Source organism: Cavia porcellus, unplaced genomic scaffold, assembly GCF_034190915.1.
Source record: "Cavia porcellus strain 051 isolate PalLab524CR breed Dunkin Hartley unplaced genomic scaffold, mCavPor4.1 scaffold_7, whole genome shotgun sequence".
NCBI classification, from domain to species: Eukaryota; Metazoa; Chordata; class Mammalia; order Rodentia; family Caviidae; genus Cavia; species Cavia porcellus.
Window position 1 is genome coordinate 50,374,205 of NW_026947490.1, and position 26,248 is coordinate 50,400,452.

The 26,248-nt window shown below is 38.1% G+C and overlaps 1 protein-coding gene across 1 annotated transcript; it reads left to right on the forward strand.

The window, feature by feature from the left end:
* The first annotated feature begins 440 nt into the window (after positions 1-440).
* Hsd17b7 (hydroxysteroid 17-beta dehydrogenase 7) lies at positions 441-25,795 on the forward strand. Its single transcript, XM_003468658.5, has 9 exons — positions 441-596; positions 2,342-2,545; positions 5,563-5,655; positions 7,063-7,177; positions 13,138-13,332; positions 16,675-16,779; positions 17,467-17,523; positions 20,118-20,216; positions 22,338-25,795. Exons 1-9 carry the CDS (start codon positions 562-564, stop codon positions 22,437-22,439), a joined length of 1,005 nt encoding a protein of 334 aa, XP_003468706.1. The 5' UTR covers positions 441-561; the 3' UTR covers positions 22,440-25,795.
* Positions 25,796-26,248: the final 453 nt, after the last annotated feature.

The following is a 26,248-nucleotide window of genomic DNA, read 5'->3' on the forward strand; positions in this document are numbered from 1 at the left end:
GCTTTAAAACCCGTCTCTTCACATGTTTTTACAGACAATTCTTATTGAAACCAACGTTCATTTTCCCAAAGAGAATTCTTTAGAGAAGGACGAGATCTAGGATCAGATGCCAGATTTCACATCCAAAAAGCAGAGGAAAATTTTAGCTCCTACACCCAACCCTTTGTTCTAAAAATAAGATCCAGAACAGAAACCAGGATGCCTAACTGTGCGTCGGGATTGCGGTCTCCGCGAGAGCCACGCCCACCACTCCGGCACCTAAAGAGTCAGGTTCCACAGTCCGGCGAGGAGGTATGCACTTTTCTGATTGGCTAGGGCCTTTGCGTCGCCTGACTCCACCCCTCGACTTATTTTACCTCACACGTTCCTGGCGCCACTAGTGGAAGGTAGATTGCGATTGGCAGGCTCAGGGCGGCGTCCGTGACGCAAGAGGAGGCGGGGCGGGACTTGTCTCTGATTCGCTGGGGTAGTGGTGGGCCAGGCAAGGTGGGAGAGCCAGGATTTTGAGCTTCTGAAAGCTAGAGTGAGCACCTGTTTTACCGGGCGTGTGAGTGCGTGGAGATGCGGAAGGTAGTTTTGGTCACCGGGGCGAGCAGGTGAGGCCGCCTATGGGATGGCCGAGGCTGTGTTTCAGGCACTCGCGGGAGCAGAGATAATAACGCCGCCAGCAGCGCCTGCCCTTAACTTTGCCTCCGTGGGGACTTGGGCAGAGTTCCTTCCTGGTTCTTTCCTAGGGCCCCAAGAGGCGCTCAGAAGCTGGTACTTTGAAATGAAAACTATCAGTGGGAAGGAAAACTTGAGTACCAGTGCGTGACCCACGCTGCAACGATGAGCCTATCAAGGGAAAATGGAACTTTCCACGCGGCTCCATCCCTCCCCTGTCTAACTGATGTAAAAGTTTCTAATGCTTTCCCTTAGTTTCTATATTTATAATAGACTGTTAACCTGTCTTTAACCTACTCTACGGTATTTCCTGTCGGTGCCTGGAGTTTAGTCCTTACCACGTGGTAAGGACTACCTGCCTTCTCACCACTCTGTCTTACAGACTGGGTGTTTAAATGTTAACATCCACGAGCATTAAGACAGTGGGAAAAGATTTCATTCCATCCAGCACAGCGTTAACATATGCAGAAGCATATAGAAAAAAATTAATCTTTTCCTAATGCGTAATCGAGTGCAGAGTAACAAGTCTAGTAGTATTATTCCAGGGTTGTTCAGCTTGGACTCTAGCCTCCTTTATTGTCTGCTTTGTTTCTCTAGACAGTGCGGGTGTTAAATGTTATTTATGTCTGTTCAGGTTTAGTTACTTAACCTCGTCTATATGAACCAAGCCAGCCATATAGGGATGCTTCAGTGGACAGTTTCAGTATGCACTCTCATTTGTGTCCACAGATGTGCTGCTTCTGTTGAAACTGTGGAAATAAATCAGAATTGATTTGTGTTTGTTTCTTTCACATATTTTGCGACATGTACTGTTGCAGAGTGTTTTTAGTGCACTGCTATCTGAAGTGAGGACGAATAAACGTGAATCTACTTTGGTGCTCTCTTGGCAGGGCCTTTGGGTGACTGATGCACTTGTGGCTTTTGGGTGCAGGTTTCTGAGTATCTGTAGTTAGCTTAAAGTCTTGGAAGACAGTTTGTTATACCGGTTTTCTTTGCTGCGCGCAAAGTTGGTCTGACTGCTGTCCCCATCTAGTGGGCAGTTTTATATTGCTTTTTCTGAAGTAATTCATTGAAAGTTTTTAGTGATGTACTTATCACTGTTATTTCTTGGTTCACATCCAATATTTATTCCTATGTTCTGCTTAACCATACTGAGTTTTTTTCCCCCGTTCCTATTGGTTATTTAATCGTGGTAGTTAAGAGAGATTTGAAACTACTGTTACTGTACTGATGCTTATTTTAGAAAAACTCATCCATTCCCTTAATGGGGATACCTGTTGTTTTTAATAGTAGCAATGCTATTAACAGGTAGTAGAGTCCTTGTTGTTGAGAAACAGAGACATTGAAGTAACACATGCAAGAGACAGCTAAAATAACATATACTGGTGAGGTATTGAATCCCTTTCATCATTAATACAGTAAGTTCAAGATGAAGACCAGCTATGTATTGCATTGTTTTGGAATGGAAGAGGCAAACCATGCATCATCCTGAACAAATGACTGAGAGTTTGGAGGGGTGGTTTCTTCCTTCTTTAAATAGTGTTTGAGTATTTTCACTGCTTGGGTTTCTCATTGGAGCTCAAATTAACACAATTTGTTTTCTGAACCAAAGAAAGAAATACCTTCATTTGGCACTGTCTCAATTAATGTATGTCCTGTGCCCTAATTGTTTTCTCAGTGGCATTGGTCTAGCCCTTTGCAAGAGGTTGCTGGCCGAAGATGATGAGGTTCACCTGTGCTTGGCATGCAGGAATGTGAGCAAAGCAGAAGCTGTCCGGGCTGCGCTTGTGGCTTCTCACTCCACTGCAGAGATCACCATTGTGCAGGTGGATGTCAGCAACCTGCACTCAGTGTTCTGTGCTGCCAAGGAACTTAAGCAACGGTATGTCCCTTAAAGATTAACATATGAATATACAGATACAGGATCAATTGTAATGACATGAATCAACTCCCATATTTAGATTCATTTTTACATTTTTCTTCTATATAAATTCATGCAGAAGACAGGGGAAGTACCAACATTTAATAAGTGACACAGAAATAGGGGTAATATTAGGAGTAATAAATAAGAGTAATAAAATTATATGACTTTGTTTTGTTTGTGTTACTTGTAGAACTCAGTTCTTTCCTCTTCTTCCTCAGAATTATTTTTTCCTCTGATTAGTAAAAATTTTTTCACATCTCTATGGTAATTGGCATGTAATAGGTGTTTGACAAATATTTGGACTATGAAAGAATAGAGTCCTTGAATGTATGATTACTGGAAAGTGAAACCAAACTTGCATATATATATATATATACACAGTGCACTTTTGTTTTTTGGAGTGGCAGCATTCTTTTTTTTTAAATTCTAAGAGGAATTTATGATCAAAAAAGGTTGTAAACCCTGCAGTAAGCCATGCTGAGCCCCAGGACAATTCAAAATAGTTAATTTTCAAATATTATTTCAACTATAGCAATGAAACAAGGTAGAAACAAAGTTTTCTTGGTGAAGACATTTGCTAGAGAATAATGCTTTGCATTTTATTTATATGAGTGGGCATCCAATTGCATTTCCCTCTTCCAAATACACAAAGTTACAGAACAATATCTGTGTTTTTTGTCGTCCCATTCTTTTCAGTGTGATCTTAGGCATTTGTGAATGTGGTTTCTTTCACCTCTGCTGCTGAGCACCGAGAGTTTTCTGCCACATCTCTGTGATATATTCTGTATCTCCATAACTTACAGAGTCTCTTAAGCCTCTAAAACTGCACATTCAGTATCTTTATAGAGTTAAAAAAATAGTCAGGAGGAAAGTTTTTAGGCATTCTTTTCCCACACCTTTCTAGCCAGCCGCTGTCTTGTGTGTGTTGTATAGATTTCATTATTTTTTCTCTTTTTGCCAAGAAGGAAGCATCATCCTCAGTTCCTAGTAGGCCATTTAGATATGGTTGACTTTTGAGACTTAAAAGTTTTAACATTTGTAATATGTACTATTCTCAACTACTTCCAAAAATCTGAGCTATTTGGTATTTATCACAAATCTAGTAGTGTACATTTGTGAGCTATTTAGTAATTTAGACAAATTTAATGACATGAGGCTATGGGACAGAAGGAAGCACTGAAGGTGCGTTCCAACTGTGGTCATCAACATTTTAGGTTGGATGTGTTTAATCCACAAAGCAGCACTCTGTGAGCTGGATGAGTACTATGCCCTGGATTTAGGAAACGGTGGAGGTGGTGATGTTTATAAACTTGGAATATGTGAAGATGTCTAGATAGATCTCTTGCTTATGTCAAAGCTTTGCTGCATTTAATGGCCCAAATGAGTATCATAGACGCCAGACCTAAAGCAAATTAGAACCAGTAGAGCCTGAGAAGGATCTTTTCCAGGTGGTAATCAGTGCTGCCCTGGACACTTGGTCTTTCCATCTGTAATGCTCTATTCTATTAGATTTATACAATAGAAAACATGTGAGGAATAGTTACACTGCTTTACCCAGAGTGAAACAACTCCATCAACTATATCATCTTCGAGAGGAGTAAGTCCTGGATACTCTACTGAAGTCAGAGCTTAACTTGGTGCTCTGGTACAGTTCTCTCTTTGCTAAGTATTTCTTCTTCCTTTCTAGCAAAATAGGTTAAGATTCTTAGATAAAAGTTTTTGACTGGACATTGTGGCACATGCCTGTAATCTCAGCATTTACAAAGGCGGAGGCAAAAAGATTGCTATAAGTTTGAGACCAGGTTAGGCTACAGAGTGAGTTCAAGGCCAGCCTGACTGCATAGTGAAAACCTGTCTCAAAAAGACAAAAGAAAAAAAAGAAGTTTGCAAATTAGGTAATGGAATCATCAATAGTAGATGAAACCTTTGTCTTTTTGGTATTTACATAATGAGCTAATTATATCAGTATCAGCATTTTTAGTAGGTTAGTAACTAGAGCTATTTGGTTATTAATTATTTATAGGATAATCAAGAAATGCTTGTGTATGATCTGAACTGTCTACTGCATGTAACTCAAGGTCCAGTTTGTATAGCTCTGGTCCTGCCCTGGATTGAACAGAAAACACAGACCGTGTGGTACATAGAATTCTAGGGGTTACTCTGAACATGGATGATGCCTGTTGGTATCGTGAAAACAGGCTCTACCTGCCTCAAATGTAGTTCAAAAGGGATACAGTTAGATTAAGACTTACGTAGGTTTAAAAGTGAAAAGGCTTTCTCAGGTCAGTATTTCACAGTTCTTCCGTGACAGTATTCTAGAGCCTACCAACAATATCTTAGTCCTATCCTGTTTATATAATCTCATTCTGTTACAGTGAGCTTTCACCATTTTATGACAGTATTCTAGAGCCTACCAACAATATCTTAATCCTATCCTGTTTATATAATCTCATTCTGTTACAGTGAGCTTTCACCATTTTATGAGACATAGACCTTGTCTGTGAACACTGAATGGTTTCCATGTGGGTCTTCTGTTTTGTATAGATCTTGACATTTGGAATATAATACTGATAAATCTGGTGAGGTCTGGCCTGCAATATGCAAATTTTGCTTGTCAGCTAGGGAAGATATGATCTTAAAAAGGGGGGAAAAAAAAAGGACAAAAAACTTTGTAAGGCCAGAAAGACAGCAGGCTTAGTGGAAGGTTGCTGCACTAATGGGGAAGGGCAAAGCAAGAATTTATTTATTAGAGATGATTAGACTTTAAAGCCCATTGAAATCACTGTCCAAAAATAATATTTTAAAAAAGATACACAACTATTTACTGCAGCTAATACAAAACTTGAGAAAAAAATGATAACCCATGAATATTCAGAAAATGTTTTATGTCCTCCAGCCTTTTGTATTTTAGACACAAAGTCCACAGTCTTTGTATTCTTTATTCTAATAATCTTGTCTTGATATTTTACTTGCAGGTTTCGGAGATTAGATTATATATATCTAAATGCAGGGATCATGCCTAATCCGAAGCTAAATATCAAGGCACTTTTCTCTGGCCTCTTTTCAAGGTAATTTTTATTTTTCACATAAACCAACTTGAAGGAAGATGTTCATTTCCCTGTCTCCTTGTGCCTTTCCTGTATTAGGTTTCAGGGATGAAAGATAAGGAAGTTGGGAGGGATGAAAACGTAAGGAGGAAAGGTAGTGACTACACCATGAAAGGAAATTGGGGCACGCCACAGGTCATGGTTCTTGCTGTAAGGAACAGTGTGAGACAGAGAGTATGCAACAGGCTAATGTGCAAGAGACAAGGCATAGTGAGTTTAGGGTACAGGGACACAGGACTGATAAGGCCATCTAGGGAACAAAGGGAAGCAGGCCTTTTTTATAGAGCTTGAAGGAAGGAAAGGGACATTAGCTGGAAAGATCTTAGTAAACTTCAGTGGTCTAAAGTTCTCTGAATGTTTTGTGCCCAGTAGGCAGAGTGCTGGAGGTATCTGATGTGAAAGACTGTGTTTTTAGATGTCCAAGAGTTTGCAAGATTCCTTGTTCCATCTTACCTCCTTTAAGACATCCTGTGTTGGCTTAGATTAGCACTGGTGCTGAGCTAAAAAATATGCCTCTGCTGGCAGACAGGGTGGGTAGTGGGAGAGTCATGTCTGGGTTGAACCTTACACTGATAGTGTTCAGGTTGGCTATTTCAGGGTATCAGGTTTTGGTCTGCCTGAATGTATGTATTGTAGCAAGAACCTACCTAAATTAGATGAAGTTCTCGAGGAGATCGAATACCTAAGGAAATTGTATTGGAAGCATTTCCTAGCCATGTGTCAGGTGCTCTGACCAGCCTTAGGGGAATGCAGAGAACTAATGACAGCCTCAGACATTGTCAGTGTACCTTAATGGTGGCTTTCAGAAATGTTTACCCACCTGAGTAAGAAATGAGTCATATTTATGCTTCCTTGTGCTTACTTATTCATGCTGTTTACTACATTGATAATTTTATTTTTCTTTTTTTTAAACACATATACATATATAAGACCCACTAGTCTTGACCTACTAAGTTGACCTCACAGCAAAACACCATATAGTCTGTCAGTGCTCTAAGAATTTCCAGTGAAAAAACAACCTGCTTACTTTTCTCAGCAATTAAACACACTCTGTGCAAGCAAAACCTTTCTTTTTGCCTTGGTATAGCTATTGTTCCTTGAGAAAAAAAAGTTGGAGGAGAGTGTTAACAATTGAGTTTTGAGAGACTTGGCTTCCTTTTGGTAATGTGAACTAAAGTGTGTATGTGCTGCTTTGAATAAAAGTATTTTGCATCTCATTTAACTCTGTCAGTAATGGAGTCTAGGAAATAGGTATTTTTATTCCTTTCACTATGGAATCAAGGAATATACAGTTTTTGTGTGCAAGGGGATTGGTCGGGAGCATCTTCCATATTTAAAATGTCATACCATTGTCTTCTGCTGTTTCAGAAATGTGATTCATATGTTCTGTACAGCTGAAGGACTGCTGACCCAACATGACAAGATCACAGCTGATGGGCTCCAGGAGGTGTTTGAGACCAATGTCTTTGGCCACTTTATCCTGGTAAAATAACTTTGGGCTTAGTAAACCCCTGCTCAGTGCTGTGATCCTAAGGACTTGCATGGAAACCTAGTAGGGCTTATTAGTTTATGGTTAGCATTAATCCCTTGAATATTTAAATACAGTGGTAATCTGACTCTGAAAATGTGATTTTCTTACAGTAGTAAATCAATATAGTATTTTTTATTTTTATATCAACTCTAGACAATAGAGAGAAAGTGGAGAAACAGATCCCTTCAGAAACAACACACAGAACTGAGGAGAAGGATACCTGTTCTGTTTGCAATAATTTTTGGGGATGGGCTTGGGATTAGATAGCATAGGGCAGTAGGCAAGCCACTGTGAACAGTCATAGGTAGTTAGTATTTCATTTTCATGATTTCTGACTCCTTAGACCTCCATACTTGAGTGTTATGAATTACAGATATGCATATAAAAGTAAGTGTGAGATGTGTAGCTTATATAGCATGTTCTGCTAGTGAACCTTGGCTCAGATTCACTCTTATAGGACAGTCTGGATGTATGGCATGAGTACTGCTTAGCCATAATGCCAATTGCTTATAATCTCTGGTACTTACCTACTTTTCTCTCATTGCTGAGGCAAAATATCTGACATCTAAAGTTAAAAGGCGAAAGGTTTATTTAATTCTCAGATTGTAGAAGTTTCATTCCATACTTGGATGTCTCCAAAGGCAGGGTGGGTTGGCAGAGGGGTATTATAGAGGAGACAGTTTATGGTGCCCTCAAGGTAGTAAAAACAAAAGGAGCTTTAACAGAATTTCTGCCTCTTTTGTTTTATGCAGGCTGTTCAGGGAAGGTAGCATGCATAACCTTAATTCTAGTGCCCTTGAGCCTAGCATTTGTACCACGAATCAATTCCAGCATCATACACTGGCTGAGGTCCAGCCACGCCTGAAAAAGCCTCACCTACGAACCTGTGACTGCATAAGACTTTGGGGATACATCTAAATACAAGCCATAAATACAAGCCCCTGACCTGCCCCTACCCCCAAAGACTTGTGCATATCCCTTTATGCAGAACAGCATTTAGTCCCTCTCCAAGAGTTGTCAAAGTTCTAACAGTTTCAGCATTGCTTAAAAGTCCAAGTCCAGAGACTCCTTTTAGATTTGAGGAAAATTCTTAGTCACAAGCCCCTGTGAAAATGATGAGAAAGTTAAACACTTCCAGTGTTCAAAGGTACAACTTGGACACTTCTCTTCCAAAAATTACACACAGAAGGATACAAACAAATGGCATGAAAGCCAGTCCAAAGTCTAGCAGGGCGAACATTAAGTCCTGTAGTTCCATGTGCAGCATTCGAGGCAATCTGTGGCAAGATGTGAATTCCTAAGGCCCTGCTGGTGGTTGTAGTTCCCATGGCTTCTCTCTTGGGCTTGCTCTCCTCCCACGTTGCAGTTTTTCTCAGATGTTCCATGTTCTGGGTTCTTCAAACTACTGGGGTCTCCACTGCACCTTTGCCTTGTCATTCACAGCTTCCCAAGCTCCTCTTAGGGGCATTCTGCCTGGCCTCCTAGTCCTTGTGAAATGGGGGATGGAAGCATTATTGACTCCACAGCTCTTGCATTCTGCTTGTTTCGAAAAATCCAACACCACATGGATGATGCCAATATCTGCTGCCACCACCAGAAGCAGTGGCTAGGCTTTCTTCTCTCTTAGCAGTAGGGGTTGAGTATCTAGATTACTGAGTGCTCTGTACCCAATCCCAAGGAACAAATTCTCTGGGTCACCACCATTCTGGAATATGGTTCAATGGGATTCTCAAAGCAAATCCTTTCATTTCTGTGATTTTGAGGTTGCAAAAGGTGGAGTTCTGTTGCTTCTTATGATGTCCTAGGGCCATCTTTTCTATTCTCTCATTGCTTCTCATCAATCAAGATTTCCTCTGCTCAGTCTTTGTAGTTCACAGCTCTCCTGGAGCTTCCTTTTCTGGCCAAACTCAAAATGTTTTAAATCATTCTGGTGGGCTCTTTGTTCTTGATTCTCAACATAAATCTGGCTCAAAGCAACCATGCTAAGACTTTAACCTTAGACTGCCTTGAAATTTTTCATGCAATATTAATTAATCGATTGCCCTTAATGTTAGTCTCAGGTAAAGTCTCTGGACATGTGCAAAATGCAGACAAACTTATTACAAAGGCATAATACATCACCTGGAATCTAACAGCCAATACAGTCCTTACCAGCAGAAACCGCCTGAGTCTGGTCTGTCAGTATTCTGGTCCTCTGTTCTCTGACCAGAGTCTCTCATCAAATACACGCTAAACTGGAGCCAACCTACTTTTTCAGGCAACATCTCCAAACCTTTTCTAACTATTCCTCTTCCCACAAGCCAGTTCCAAAGGCTCTTGAGACATACGGTCAGATCAGTCATAGTATCGACCTCACTTCTCTGGCACTAAATTCTTTCTTAGTTATTTTTTCTCATGGCTGATACAAAATGCACAACACCCAAATTTAAAAGGGAACAGGTTTATTTAGCTCACAGTGTGTGGAAGTTTCAGTCCATAATTGGCTGGCACTGAGGAGAAACAGTTCAAGGTGAGTAGAAGGTAGCCAGACAAGCAAGGGCATTAATGCATCTTTTTGCTCCTTTTGTCTTATCTGTTCAGAGTACATAGGCCTTACATCTATATTCCTAGCATCCTTAACCCAGCAATGCACCATGAATCAATCAAACACTGTAGATCCAGCCACCTCTGAAAAAGCCCTACCTATGACCCAATGAGGCTTTGCAAGGACATCTAGATACAAACCGTAACACCTGGTGTTGAAAGAACTGTATCTGACTCTCATTTGTATTTATAATTACCATACATTGAATCTATAATTTCTCTTAAAAGTTAGACATTTTTGAAGACTAGCCTATATTCATAGTGAATTAAGATATGGAACATTGGAATATAATGAAATCATAAAAAGCATTGAGATAGATATATTGTATTTACAAGGTGTACTTACAATATGTCATATATGAGATACCCTCCAGTATTTTATTATGAAGAAGAAATGGGGTACAGTATATGTAGTGTGCTTTCATTTGTATAAACAGAAAATTACATATTTTTATATATAGACATACATATATATTTTTTGTTTTGTTTTGTTTTTAGAATGATAAAAATGAAATTGAGAACACTGATTGCTTTTGATGAATTAGAGTACCAGAGATTAGGGGTTGAGTGGAATTTTCATATTTTACTTAGTATCTTTTAATACTGTATGATTTTTATAATATGTAATATTATATTATATTTTCAATCTGAAAGTTCATTAAAATGTTTATTTAGAATAAAGTAGGGTTGAGTTTTTTTTTTTTTTTTTTTTTGAGACTGGGTCTTGCCTGAAGCTCACTATGGAACCCAGGGTGGCCTCAAATTCATGGTGATTCTCCTGCCTCAGCCTCATGAGTGCTGAGATTGCAGACATATGCCACCACGCCTGGCTATGGTTTACTTCTTACACAGTCTTTTTATAAAAATCTGTTAGCTAATATTTCCTATATTTTCTTATAATTCTTTGCTATTTGCTCTTTTTGAATGTTAAATTAGATGGTAGTAATAGAGGATTGATTCATTAATGCTATTAGCAGTCTTTTTTTTTTTGTTTTGTTTTGATCAGTTTACTATTTGAAAAGTTAAGTTGTGCAGAAAATCAAACATTTGAGTAATCTGGTTTAGGGAACCGACAGAGGAGAGTTGTATATCAAGGGCAATTATCACAGGTGTTGGAGTGTATCTTTTTGTGGGTATGCATGTAAGCAGAGGTTTGGGAACCTATGTATCAAATACAGTGATACAAAGGCTTGTAATGTCTTCTAGCCTCTTCAGATTAGGTTTAAGACTCGTCACTTTTTATGGAACACAACTTGGCCTTTGGTTCAGGTAGAAATATAGGTGCACCATATAAATGGGCATCCCTGTTTGATAAATATGTACAGTGAGCAAAGAGTAGAAATAATTTCTGTGAAGCTCCAGATGTAATGCATTGTTGTCACAGTTGAGGTGCAAGTTCTCTAAATGTCACATTTATGAGTTTTCTTGCTTGAATTGACTTACTCACCACAAGCATAAAGCACCTCAGAAGTTTTCTTTGTAAATTTTTCTTTAATCATCTTATTATTTTAAATAGTTTTAGATTTACAGAATCATTGCAAAGATAATACAGAGTGTGCCTGCATACCCTATAAATATTAGCCTTTTGTATTCATATAGTACCTTTGATGAGATGATCATCTAATAGTGACCATTTAATACTGTTATTAACTAAAGCCTATACTTGATTCAATTTCTCAATTTTTGGCTTACTATTGTTTTTCAGTTTTAGGATCCCATCTAGGAGACCTCACTGTATTCAGTAGTCAAGTCCCACTTGGTCATGACAGTTGCACGGACTTTCCTTGTTTTTGGTGACTTGACAGTTTTTAGGATTTCGGTTCAGGTATTTTTAGATTGTCCCTCAGTTGGGATTTGTCTGAGTTTTTCTCCTGGTTAGACTGGAGAATGTATTTTTTTTTTTTTTGGAAGACCATCATAGAAGTAAAGTGCTGTTCTCATCATGTCATGTCAGGAGCAGAAACTGTCAGTACAACTTAATCATTGTTGGCATTGACTTTGATCAACTTGCTTGAGTGGGGACCGCCCAGGTTTTCCATTGTGATGTTACACTTTTCTTGTCTCCTGTTGCATACTACAATCTTTGGAATAAAGGGACTGTGCATGGCCTATACTTTTGGTATTATACTGAATCTCCTCATAATGGGTTATTTACAAAACTATTTGAAATTTTTCTGCAAGGGAGACTTGCCCCTTCTCCATTTTCAAAATTTCTTTATTTAATTAGTTCTTATATCTATATAAAATTATGACTGTACACCTTTTTCTACTTTGAAATTATAAATATGACTACAAGTGGCACATTCAGTTATTTCCTCTATCTCTTGGACTTACCCACATCATTACGGTTTTCTTATTTTAGCTTTCATTTTGAGTACTTTCAGATGTTTTGTCTTGTATATTTGTGGACCCATTCTAGAATGAGCAGTTTCTCTAAAGAAATTTAGTTCCTTGTGTCAGCATTTTACTACAGAAACAGATATAACACAAGATACACAAATGTATAAAATAAAATGACCACCCACAGAATTGGAAGAGGAAGCGTGCATAGGGTGTTTGCATACCACAGTTTTTAGTCCAAATTCTGGAGTTCACTGCAGTGTTCTGTGCAAGTCCATATGAGATGGCCAGTGGGTTTGCAGTGGAAGTCAAAGAGATTATACCAGAAGGCTTAAGCATCCAAGGCAGAAGCCGAAGAGTCTGTGCTGACATCCAAAGAGTCTGAGATGACATCTAAGTAGAAGGCAAAGACTGGAGCTCCTTTGAAGAACAGAAGCAAGTTCACGCTTCCTCATTTTTCCTTTATACTGTTCAGGAGATAAACCGCCCTAGGGTGTGTCCTCTACACTCGAGGATGTAGAGCTGCTAAGCCAGTTTAGATAAGCTTCCAAACTTCTTAAAATGATCCAGTCAATCAACCAGTGCATTCGTTTTATTAGAGAGTCCTGGTGTTTATTACTATTAAGATGTCAGTTGTTTCTAGATCTTTGTAGATAATAGACCAAGGAGTAAAATAGGTACATACTAATTCATGGGTTTATGTATATCTCTAAATATTTTACACACAGCTAATCCATATCTGTTAGGCTCGACATAAGTCAATATTGATATTTCTAATTCTGTTCATTACTGTTGAGATCATTTTGGCTTCCCTCTTGATTATCTATGATGTCTCCCTCCAACGATGACAAAAATGGCTCCCACCATCTTTGATCCATTTACTTAACTAACTGTTCCATTCTAGTATTCATGTATAATAGATTCAAAATTGTTATTGTCTATGCCCACAGCTGATAAGACTTTTTTGTTCTTTTTCTTTATCCATTCAGATTCGGGAACTGGAACCTCTCCTCTGTCACAGTGATAATCCATCTCAGCTCATCTGGACCTCATCTCGCAATGCAAAGAGGTCTAATTTCAGCCTTGAGGACATGCAGCACAGCAAAGGCCAGGAACCCTACAGCTCCTCCAAATATGCCACTGATCTGCTGAGTGTGGCTTTGAACCGCAACTTCAACCAGCGGGTAAGGTCTGCCTCAGTGATGGGAGATGGCAGGGCAGTGGTTTCTCAGTTAACTGCAACTGATTCTCTAGTCACATGGCTGGCTGTCAACTGTTTTAGTTTAGATTTAAAGTTGATGCATATGAAAGCTTGAGGACAGATGTGATTTGCTTCTGACTTGTTACGTAAATGTGGTTCATTTACCATTCTGCAGTCATTAGGAATTCTGATCTATATTAACACGACAAGGGTGGGTGATTTAGTTCAGTGGCTTAAGGACTTCGGGGTAAACATGAGGTTGTGAGTTCGACTCCCAGTCCAAAAAAAAAAAAAAAAAAAGAAAAGAAAAGAAAAGAAAAATAAATATTAACAGGATAGCATCAATGACCATGGCCACTGCCACTGTTTAAGCTCATCAGATTCTGTTGCTTGATATCTTTCCTATTACAGTTAGGTAGGTTTGAATATTCACATTTTCAGATGAGAATACAAGAGTTCAAAGAAGCTGAGTCCCATACTCAGAGATTACATGACTGTAAATGGGAGAACTCAGAGTTGAGCCACGACCATCAGATTTCGCAGCTTGGACTTTACCACCTTAAACCACAGGGCTCTCTGGTGTTTATTGCATAAGACATCTCCAAAGCGATCGGCAGCTATAAAACTTCCTGGGTAGTGGTGCTTTAGGGTGATTCCAGAGCTCTGGTTCTATGAGGTTCTGGCTTGGTGGTATTTCTTGGAAGAAGGTGAGCCTTGACAGTTATCCTGACTCCCTGTGGGTAGTGCGATCTGAAACTTCCGTGTTTCTTTGTATGCCTTGATTGCTCAGGTCTAAACTCTTAAGTGAAAGTTTCCAGTCTTTTCTATGGATATTTGTCTATTTGCTCTGTGTTAAGTGAGTGTGGGAAGAAGCTGAATTTCATTAACATTTTTGCTAAAGACTGTCATGTGTAGGACAGTCAGCCAGACTTAAAGTTGAGGAGGAAGAGAAACTAAAAAGATTGTCAGGAAACTGTTTCCCTCAAGGGAGCTACTCTGATCATGAGTTGTACATAGAAATCAAGATCTTAAGTGTGAGTTTTGACTCAGTTTTCTCTGGAACAGGACCTTTATGAGACAGAATTCTGTAGTGATCTGAATCTTAGAACCTCGCCTTTTGTAAAGGGGTGGTATCAAGTAGAAGCTAAGAGTGTGCTCCTAGTACTGGATTTCAGTTAGGCCTATGTCACTAGGGTGTAATTTCCTTAATTCCTCAGTCTCCGTTTCTGGAAAATAGGGACAACAATAGTGGCTTCCTCATCGATTTGTTGGGAGGATTGAATGTGCAGCAGTCACATGCAGAACTGCTTCATGTTCAGGATGTGTGTGTTTGTATGCGTGTGTCTGCACACATAAATGGGTGGGAGTGTGTCATGGTAGCTGCGCTTGTGTGCACACATGCGCGGGGATGCTTATGTACTGCATGAGAGTTTTGTGGGTGTGTGCACATGAGCATGAATGAGTGTACATGGGGTGTATGTATGTGTACATCTGTGTGTGTTCTTCTGTGTTCATGTGTTGCCCACTGTTATCAAAGCTTGGGCTTAGTGTGTTGGTTCAGTTATGAACCTGTTAACATTTTGTAAGATATGTAGAAACTGTCAAGTTGTTCCTTGATACTTTGGAAACTCCCTTTTAGAGGGTGAGGTCACAGTGGATTAGCTTCTCTTTTCATAAAAAATGCTGGGGTTTTATTTAAGTTTCAATTGTCAGGAAAGGTTTGAGATTTCATCTTTTAACAAACAAACAAAATGTGTTCTAGCAAATGCTGCTCCCTGCTCAGAAACAATTAGGATAGATTCTCAGCCCTTGACTTTTCCTCTTTGGCTTTTGTGAGGAAAGAAGAAACTTAGAGTCATAGGAGAAGATTCCTTTCAAAATCTTATGTTACTGGAAATATCAGTTTCTGTAGATGCTCCCTGATGGATATTAATAGTCCATTAATGTTCTGTGTGCAAGCTATATAGAAATTCTCAAGATCATCGTAATTTATTGCCTCTTAGAAGAAGCAGAAGAGGCAGCTGAGACATGAGGAGATTAAATAATTCACCTAAGGTTGCAAGCTAGTCCAAAGTCAGAATTCAAATCCAGTTCTAGGGAGTCCTCGAGTTTCTGAACTTCTACTGTATATCATCCTCTTTACTGAAAGACATGCCTCTGAAGAGTCAGTCCACTTGGATAAGACTACTTCTGTGTAGCTTTTGCTAATCAATGCTAGAAAACTGTAAATGTTGAAAACCCTCAATTTTGTTTGAAAGTTTCTCATTTAGGATTGAATAGTTCATTACTACTCCTAGTGGTTCCTAGATTAAGAAATGTTCCCCAAGGAAGATTTGGGGGCTGTAATGATGATGAGTGCCAGCCTTGGCTTTTTTCCCCCCAAGGACAGTTGTTCATTGAGGGACTCAGGGATAGATGACCTGTGTCGGGAACTTCCAGGTCTCCGCATTGACCAGTAGAGGTAAAGAAGCTTCTAGCTTCTGTTGTCAGGGTGCTGTCTGCCTATAGATCTGTGTTACACGGCACATCTAGTTTTCATTTGAAAGAAAAAAATGAGGTTACACATAATAAAAATAAGTTAAAGTAATATCAGCATAAGTTAAAATACAGGGAAAATGAAAATAAAAGAGTGAAACCAGTCTCAGTGCTGCAGGATTTACTACACATGAGTGAGGGCCCTTTAAACATAAGCTCTGTATTATTCGGGGCTCTCTTTGTAGGATAGAACTTTCTAAAATGATGGCTCCTGGACTGAGGACCTTATTTGGAGGTCTCCAGTTTGCAGAAAATCTTTGTAGTACCAATACAGCCTTTATTTCCTCTCTAATGCCAGGAGCCCCCATCTCAGGTACCCATCTATAGGTTCTATGGAGCTATAGAGAAACAGCATGTATTTTAGGCTTACTGTCTCTATCTACTAGATCAGAAACTTCTTGAACACAAGGGTCTTTTTAAAGTGTTTATTAGGATCAATAAACTGATCTTCAGTTAAGTTAATAACACGGGAAACTCAAGTCACCAGATCACCAGGGCGTATACTCTGCTCCCACCTCTAAGATCAGTTATTCTATATACTGCAAATTTCCTGAGACTAGAAACTACATCTTACTGACTTTTACATTCTGAGTTCTTCTCATAGAGGGTTTCCAGTGCATGGTTAATAAACTAAAATGATCCGTTCAACTCCAAGGACAACTTAGAGCATAAGTTCTTCTTCCCTGACTTCCTGGCTTATATGTGTGTCTCTTATTAACTAGAATGTAGTTGGATTGAATCAATATGTACTGAATTAAAATCTTATTGCTACTTCTCTTTGTGCTCCCAGGGTCTCTATTCCAATGTGGTATGCCCAGGTACAGTATTGACCAATATGACGTATGGAATTCTACCTCCCTTTGTGTGGACGCTTCTGATGCCAGTGATATGGCTGGTGAGTGATGAACCCAAACACTTTAAGTTTAGGAAGTTATTTAAGAAATTGATCTTGAAGGGGGCAGGATTTCACTTAACTTCTTGTTATTGATGTTGCTAACGTGTGACTTCTGTGTCATACTTTCTATTATTTACCAGTACCTTAGTATCTGAGTGTCCACTTTTTTCCTTTGATCATGTACCACAGAGCCAAAGAGTTCTGTGTTCAGATAATTTTGGAAAGACCCATGTAAAACAGTGTTAAAGCTGGACTTCTCTGAGTTTTCAATGTGGTCATATGTATTAAAAGCTCTCAAGAAAAGGATGAATGTGCATACTATCTAGAACTTTATTTTTATTTGTCTCTTTTGATTTGGGTTTTGAGAATCTTGCAGGATCACTGTTCTTCTAGCATACATTGGAAAATTCTGCTTTCAACAAATAATGTTTTCTTGTTACAAGTCAGAAAAAAGTGTTCCTCCATAATGACAAGCATGGTAGAAAGATCAGAATAATCACTAGTTTGCTTCATGTGCAAACTAGTTGATCCAGAGTAGGGGAGATTAAGTGACATTTCTTTGTGTGTGTTTTGACTCTCAAAAATGATCTATGATCCTGAAATGCAAAATTTCTTAATATTTAAATGAGTGATTCTTTTGTGATTATTCTAAACCACCACAAATGATTGTTGTTTTCTTTTTCTCAGCTTCGCTTTTTTGCAAACGCTTTCACTTTAACACCACACAATGGATCAGAAGCACTGGTATGTTACTACAGTTTTCAAAGTTTGTATAATGGCTGAGAAGATGCAAATTTAGGTTTGTGTAGTAGAAAAAGTTTTTTCTGAAAGGACAGTAAGAGAAGAAGAAGAGAAGACCATCAGGCCAGATGTGGAACTTGAGGAGTGAAGTTTGTTTGAAAGGGTAACATTTCCTAGGGCAGTGGTTACCATGAATGTAAGGAAAGCATTTCTATAGATTCAAGATGCATCAGCAGCTGAAGGACAGATAGCACCAGACCACTAGATGGTGAAGAAAAGCAAGATGGTGGTTAAGTGATCGGGGGCGATTTTCTATAGATGAAGTGTATCTTATAGACAAGAATAGGGGCAACAAAGTCATCTCTAATGTTTATGTGAAGATTCTCTTTCCATTCTTGATATCAGAGCATCAAAGTGTTCCTTTATAAGGAAAATAGTGCATTACCTTAAATCAAGACAGACATCAGTAATGAACCACATTTCACAGTAAACAGTGATGTCTCTGAATATGTTTCACCCCAGAGTACCTAAGGCAACCTCTGTTTGTAGAACAGAATTGTCATGCAAAGTAAAACTTGATATTTGTTCTTCACATGATCTAGTTGAAAGCCCAGGGCACTAGAGTCAGTTCCTTATGTGCTGACTTCTTTGAGCTCCTGTGGGATTTTGCTCTTCACTCTGAGAACTGGAGTATCTACACTCAGGAGATTCTCAGACATTGACTAAATTGAAATTAACTGAGGAAAACGTGAAGGAAATATGCTCTTGTTTTGTAAGCACTGGAGAATCAAGTGCACTTATGGTAAGGATACAAATTGGTTGTAGGAGCAAGTGCTTTTATGCCATATTTTAATTAACCCTTAATATAATTGTCAGTTGGTTAGAAGCATTAATATATAGTCTTTTAAGGGTTATTTATTCTGTATGTCTAAGTTCTGGAAATCAAGTCTAGAGGTCAAGTATATACTGAGTGTCAGTAGTGTGGAGAGTAGTTAGAAAACAAAAATCCCCTGTTAACTAAGTAGCCTAGAAATACATTTCAAAAAAATAGGTAAGAAAATAAGACACTTCATAACCAGGTGGTGAGCACTGTAGGAGCAATCAGAAAGGAGGGCAAGTGGGCAGGCCTGGTGCAGACTTTGCTCACTTGGTGGGACTTGATCTGGGCTCTGTAGGACTGACTGTATTTGGATTGACTGAACGATGAGACACTCTGTTCACGGTCCTAGTGACGTTACCATTTCCCAAAGTATGGATGGGTTGGAGAATATCAGCTAATGATTTTGTGATGGCTGTAGGTGCTAGTGCACATGAGCACACCACTTGAAGGGTGCAGCCGTATGTCAGTGTCTGGGTAAGTGCTGTCTTCTTGACGAGCACGAGCTTGAGGTTGAGAGACCTGAAGCACTGTGGTTAAGAGCGAGGGTGCTGCAGTTATGTTAGCTGTTCACCTCCTCCTACTCCAGTTCTTGGCTGTGAACCACTGAACATGTTTTTTCATCAACCTTAGCTTTATTTTATTTGTAATAGGAAGCATGGAAGAAATGGAGAGAATGCATATTGCAAAGGGGTTGATGTATTTTAGTGTTTGAATTTTAAAGGAAATATTTTAATGAAAATAGCACAGTTTAGACATCTACGTTAATCCAATGATGGAACAAAAATAGGCTCATAAATGAACAAGGATTTGATATATGATAAAAATGACATTCCAAATTGAGTGACAAAAAGAGGGTTATCCAGCAAATGTTGATATCAGAAAGTACAATAGAATCTTTTTTCATATCTTACATAATTAAATGTTATAGATGATTAAACTTAAAAATTAAAATATATTATTGTTAGGAGAAATCATGGATCATTTCAAAGTGTGAAGGCTTATCTGTTGTTATAAACTGTAAAGAAAATACTGAAAGTTTTGACTAAATAAAATTTAAAAGTTTGACCAGAAGTTTTACTGTAAGTAAAACTCAAAAACTTCATGAGGAAGAAAATATCTGCCATTCATATGATAGATAAAAGGTTAATTTTGTTAGTATATTAAAAGGTTCAGCAAATCATATGAAAAACAATGTAAGGGAATGACCAAATGACATGGCAGAAAGTTTCTAAACTGTTTGAATTGTATTAAAAGATGCTTACCTTCACTCATGAAAAGACATGCCAATGAAAAATCTAATGAAAAATTAGTTATTAATTCCATTTAGCAACCCTCAGAAAGTTGGCTAATGTACCATACTGACCAGTATTTAGAGAAAGATAAGAACTCTTACATTGTCAAGGCAGGGTAAACTACAGGTTGGATCAAAAAATACACTGTGTGTTTAAGTAGAACTTTATTGTAAATAACACACTGTACATTACTCCCTCTCAAAATACTTTCCCCCACTTTGCACAAACTTTTCCCTTCATCCTTTTCTAAAGCAGCCACTTTCTAAAGCAGCACTGGGAGTCCTGTTGCGTGAGTGTCTTTATAATAAGGTGTATGATTACAAATGCAGGGAACATTGCTCAGTGCCCTCTAGTAGAAAGACAGGCTGGTAAAAACCCAGTGTGTGCTTAGCCACCTCACTCACTGGCACACTCTTGCTTTTCAGGTATGGCTTTTCCACCAAAAACCTGAGTCTCTCAATCCGCTAATGAAATATCTAAGTGCCACCACAGGCTTGGGAAACAGTTATGTCACTATGCAAAAGGTAAGTTCGTTCACATTGTTACGTTGAAGATGCTTGCTGCTAGCTGATGGGCCGCAGGCCTGAGCAGCCCTGTCGTTCCCCACTTTGTCTTCCCTGGGTCTCTATTCTGTTCACTGTCATCCCTATGGCCCTATCACACTTCTTTCTGCTTCCTTGTGCTGCTGAACTTTGCATAGCTTGTTCCCTCCACATAAGCTGCTTATACCTTTCTGTTGTCTGATTGATTTCAGTTCATTGCTTAGATCTCAGCTCATGTCCCAGACTCCTATGACTTCAGCTCAGGCCGGGGGCTTGCTGGTGGGCTCTGTTATACTGGTTGTTTTTAGCACTCCTCACCCTCAGGTTCCCCCTCAACACTTAAGTCCAGAAAGTGAAGGATAACCTCCCTCTACCCCGTTTCTTAACGCACAGTTAAGTATGTTGCAGATTAGGTGGAATATGGAATCTCTTTATATGTGAAGTTAACTTTCCTTTAGTATTCGATTTTGTTTGTGACAATTACTGGCTTTAATAGATTGATAGGTTGAAGATGGCAGGAAAAAAATCAAATCAATAGTGTGGTTTTTGCTCTCCATCTTCTGAAAAGAGATCACACGTGGAGTTACATACTGGGGAATGGGAACATTTATTTTGAACTATAGGAACTATTTTGTTGTACCTTTGTCAGGAGTAGATTTTTTTCAGCCCCTCATTTTTCTCTGCTAGTTCCTTGAGAACATTTGCAAGAAGCAGTCCTCCCCACATATAAACTTGAGGAATATTTCCTATTGTATTCTTTTTTCAAAGAGATTTATTTGAAGTGCATCAGCTCAGTAGAAACTTTGAGAAGTTGGAACAGTTAAGAAATGTGTATGTGTGCACATGCGTGCACCATGTGATGTGTTTAATCCTGGTTTTTCCAAACTGTTCTTGACTACATTAACTTCTTTTCTTCAAATTTGACATCACCCTTAACACCTGAAAGAACACATTTTGGAGAACTCTGTTGTAAATCATTGAGTCAGAACTTATTTAAATTTACCCATCTAATAACCTAAAGGAAATGATTTGCTTATCAAGTGGAGAAAAGTGTTTATTTCTACACAGCAAATTCTTTACTAGCATTCTATGAAAATGCATAAACTGTTTTAACCTGTGATTGATTTGGGGAAGTTACCCCTCTTATCTGTTATAAGATGCTGTTGAGCTAGAAAGATCTCTATTTCTTCCAATTCCAATATGGAAAAAAAAAAAAAAAAAAAACTAAAACGATTGAATGACTTCAAATGTTATTTCCAAAATGTTAGCCTACATTTGACTTGAAAACAAGATATCATTGTTTTATATGGGCTGAAAGTTTGCTTTTATATATAGGGTATTGGTTAAGCTGAGATTTTAAAATCTGAAACACAAGAGTGTAAAAGAACAGTGATTCACACAAGATGTTGTCTTCCATTTCTTGCATTTAAAAGCAGTTTAGAGAGAGGCAGCCTCAGTCTGGCGTGGCAGCTCCAAAAGGGTCAAGCATCTGGTCCTTCATAGTCACTGCCCTGCTGTCCTGAGGGTGTGGTCCTCATCCTTGTGGCTCAAGAGAGCAGTCTTGGGAAGAGAGAAAAGAAAGGATGCCCTATTCTTTTTGAAAAGTTTCCAGGTCTCATTGGTTAGAATAGTGTCACATGCTACTCACAACCTCCAGAGAGGCTAGGAGCTGTGCTGGAGGAGAGTGAGCACAGCTCACCAGGACAGTTTAACAAAAGGCGATGGATCTTAGGAAGTGATTAGTTACTGGAAATTCAAAGGACTGCTACCTTACCTCTTTTGGGTTTTTCTTTCTCAGTGGCCTTGTGTCTTCTGTTACTGGGTTCATAGGAGTCAGGGTAGATAGCAACATGCAGATCTTTCAATCTTATTTTTCAAGGTAGGAGAAAGCTTGGTGAATGCTAGAATTTGCATAAGAATTATAATATGTCTTCAGGATCTTAAGAGTTTCCTGACAGTCACCAATGACAGCCACATTAAACCTTTTCTGTGGGCTTCTTTCTTTGCTTTCAATTCTCTCAAATGTGTGGAGTGCCTTCCTTTTATACACATATTTATTTATTTTTCCCTTTCTAGTCATTCCTGTTTTTGCTTCTTTTCCAGCTGGACGTAGATGAAGACACTGCTGAAAAATTTTACCAAAACTTACTGGAACTGGAAACACACGTTAGGGTCACCATTCAAAAATCAGATCACCAGAGTTGATGTGACACTCTCAGGACCATCAAGTATATTCTGGGACATGTGACTGTGTGTTGACCTGGATGGATACATGTTTTTAGTAAAACATGAACTGTGATCTCTTTTGCTTCCCTTCAGTGTTCTCTCCAAGACAGTTCATATGTGCAGGTGAGACAAGATGGGTAAAAATATCAATTAGATATTCTCCCGAATGAGTGTCAGCCAGAAGGCCTAGAGCCACCCCAGAGAACATCTGTTATATTGTTCTGCCAACTGGAGCCCAAGGTAGACTATGAGAAAGGACAGACTGGAATATTGTGACAGAGGTGCCCTGTGGACGTCTTATTGGTTCGGCCCTAACAAGACGAGGGATTTCCATTTTCTAAGTGACATTGTTAGCTTTATTGCTTTCCTTGTGAACAACTTTTTCCCTAGGTCTTTTGCTTTATTTTTTTCTTCCTGTACTTCTGTGATCCTAACCTAAGATTGTTGGATTCCAAACAATCCTAATATGGACGTCTGTGTACTTAATCCCAGGAGCAAAACTATGTGTGTGTTTGGATCACTCAAATTATCTTCTCACCTACAAAGGGTCTTTTATTGATTTAGGGTTAGTTTATAAACACTGAGCTTGACCTTTAGCACCATTTTCAGATTGTTCATTAGTGACCAACTCATTTTCCTAATCATATTTGAATAGATACAAACTTGCAGTAGAACATTATCTACTCACCTTAAGTTTTGTTAAAACTTTCAAATTGAAGAAGTGCTGATTGGGTATCAGTCCTGTGTAAAGTACACTATAGAATAGTGGAGGAGAGTGGTTCATTTAGTTTATGGGTAAATCAAGCAGGTAATCAAGCAAAACCTTCTGTTTATAAATTTTAAAATAGCCACATCCCAGGCTTCCTTTGATATGAAAACAAAATGCTAAAATACCTTGATAGTTTTACCATAAATAAAACCAACATAACATTTGAAAAATGATAGTTGATAAAATTTTGAATGAATACGTAAAAGAGGAAAGCAATTCACATATATAATTTCTCTATAGCTTAAAGTATGTATGGAGTTTTTGTTATAATTTCTGTAATTTTGCGTTAAAGATTTTTTAATGTAAGGACTGGTTTGTTTTGGGAGAGGGAGGCCAAGCTGCAGGCAGAGCTGATTTGTATTCTGTCACCTGCTGTCACTTTGGAAGCAGCCCCTTGCTGCTGTGGATCTCAGGTTCCTTGTCTGTAAAGTGGAGTTATCATCATTCTGCTTCCTTTACTCATGGGTGTGGACTGAGGAGTTAATGCACTAATCATGTGAATGAATGAATGAAGATTTTCTTTGCTTTGTTGTTTGAGAATCACAGTGCTTTTTGTTAGAGACCATTAATCCAGAAAGTCCTAGTTAGATGCTATAGTGCAAGGCGCAGAGTAACCATTGCCTGTCTGGCATGGGATGGGAGGAGGAGAATGGGCCCTAAGTGGACATGGGATTAGATTTGTCTGTGGGCTGATCAGTGGTGCACCCTTGTAACCCCAGCAGTTTGGGAGGCTGAGCCAGGAGGATCACAGATTGGAGTCTGGCCTGGTCAATTTAGCAAGAACCTATCTCATATAAAATGGGTTGGAGATGTATCAGACTGTTCTATCACTAAAATGCATTTATAAAAAAGTAACATGAACACAATAATAAAATTCATGTTTAACTTTAATTCAGGTCAAAGATGAACGTATATTGGAATTTAGAAAATATTTGCAATTAACAATGAAACTGTACATTTCAGTATGAATAAAATTTGTTTAAGAATTATTAAGTTTTTGATGAATAGAAAAAGGAAAGACTGAAAATTAATTGGTTACATGTTGAACTCAAAAAGTTAGAGGGAAAGTATAAGCAGAAGAAGGAAAAGAAAAAAATAGAAAACATTGAGTTAATAAAAATATAATAAGAGTTATTTTCTTTTTGCAGTTTCATAATATTTTATTATAGGATGCAACTTGGCATTAAGGTTTTTCAAGTTCACTCCCTGAAAATACATTTTTCTAGAAGATAGAATCAGTTCATTTAAAAGAAAAATATTAAACCTTTGGTGATGGATGTATATATGAACAAAACAAAACAAAACAAAAAACCAAAGACTAGGTACTAAAAACATCATTAGGATCAAAAGAGAATAGATTTTAAAAATGAGAGGACACTATTAAAATATTTATACTTTAGATTTGAGAGTCCTGTTTTTTTTTCAGTTTTTTATGCATACCTTCTAGATAAAAGTCCTTTGAGGGACAGTTGGCAAAAATATTTTCCCAATCTGTGGGTTTTCTTTCCACTCTGTTGGTGATTTCTTTTGTGTGCAAAAACTTTTTAATGTGACAAGATCCTAGTTGTTGATTCTTTGAAGTACTTCCCTTGCAGTTTGGTTTTTGTTTATGGACTCTTTGCCTACCCCTATGTCCTCAAGATTTCTACCTACTTTGTCTTCCAGTAGGTTTAATATTTCTGTCTTAAAATTTAGATCTTTGATCCATTTTGACTTTACGTTCAGCATCACTGGTCATTTGAGAAACACAAATTAAAACAACACCAAGATATCATCTCATCCCAGAAGAATGGCTAACATCAAGAAATTAACCAATAACAAATGCTGGTGGGGCTGTGGGGAAAAAGGAACCCTTCTTCATTGTTGGTAAGAATGGAGACTGGTTCAACCACTATGAAAATCAGTGTGGAGATTCCTTAGAAAACTAGGATTAGAGATTTCATTCAACCCAGCTCTTCCCCTTCTGGGTATTTTCCCAGAAGAATTAAAAGCATCATACCACAGTGACATATGTGCACCCATGTTTATAGCTGCACAATTTGTAATAACCAGATCTGGAAGCAACTCAAATGTCCATTAACTGAGGAAAGTATAAAAAAGATGTGATGTTTTTACACAAGGGAAATACAACTCAACCATGAAGCATGATACACTTGAGGCTTTTATAGGTAAATGGATGCAACGAGAAACCATGCTCATAAATGAAATAAATCAGATTTGCATATATAAACATCAGATTGTCTTGTTTGTGTAAGAAACTGAAAGAACAAATAAGATCCAAAAGCTACAATAGATAATAGTAAAAACAAAAATTACTCGAAGAGAAGTTACATTCTTTGATCACTCTTGCATGCCTGTATCTGATAATCTGAGTAATTTTTTTGATGATAACAATATGCAATATAATAAACATTGTTAAGTACCTATCATCTTGTTTTGAAATCTTGTATCACCATTGTTTTTGTTGTTGTGGTTGTCATTTTGCTTTTGTTGTTGTTTTTTGACAGTTTCCTTCTTAATTTTTCAGTTTTTTCTCTTTAAAATAAAAAAAAAGAAACGGAGAGAACTTTGAATCCTGTGATTAAATGATATATTCAGAGTTTCACTGTTAATAAGCCCTGAGGCTTATTAACTAGAATGCAGACTTATCTATTCTGAGACACTTTTTATTTTTTTGTACCTTCTCTGTCTAAATAGCAGAGGGTTTAAGAAATCTCCATAGGAAATATATCGGGCATCTGTTTCAAAATAACGAATGAAAACTATAGTAAGACTAGATATTTTACTATAAACAGATTTTGTTTCAAATGAATTTTCATATAATTTTTGCATAAAATCAGTTGACAGTCTTTGAGAGAGGTAGATCTGACTCGTGAATACATGTGGTAAGGAAAATATTTCAAAATGTGTGTGTTTTATTCAATGAATTTCAAGTATTTGGCAAATGTTTCTTAGGAGAAATGAACTTTGTCAAAATGGACACAAGTACAAACAGAAAATCTTTTCTGGGCTGCTAACC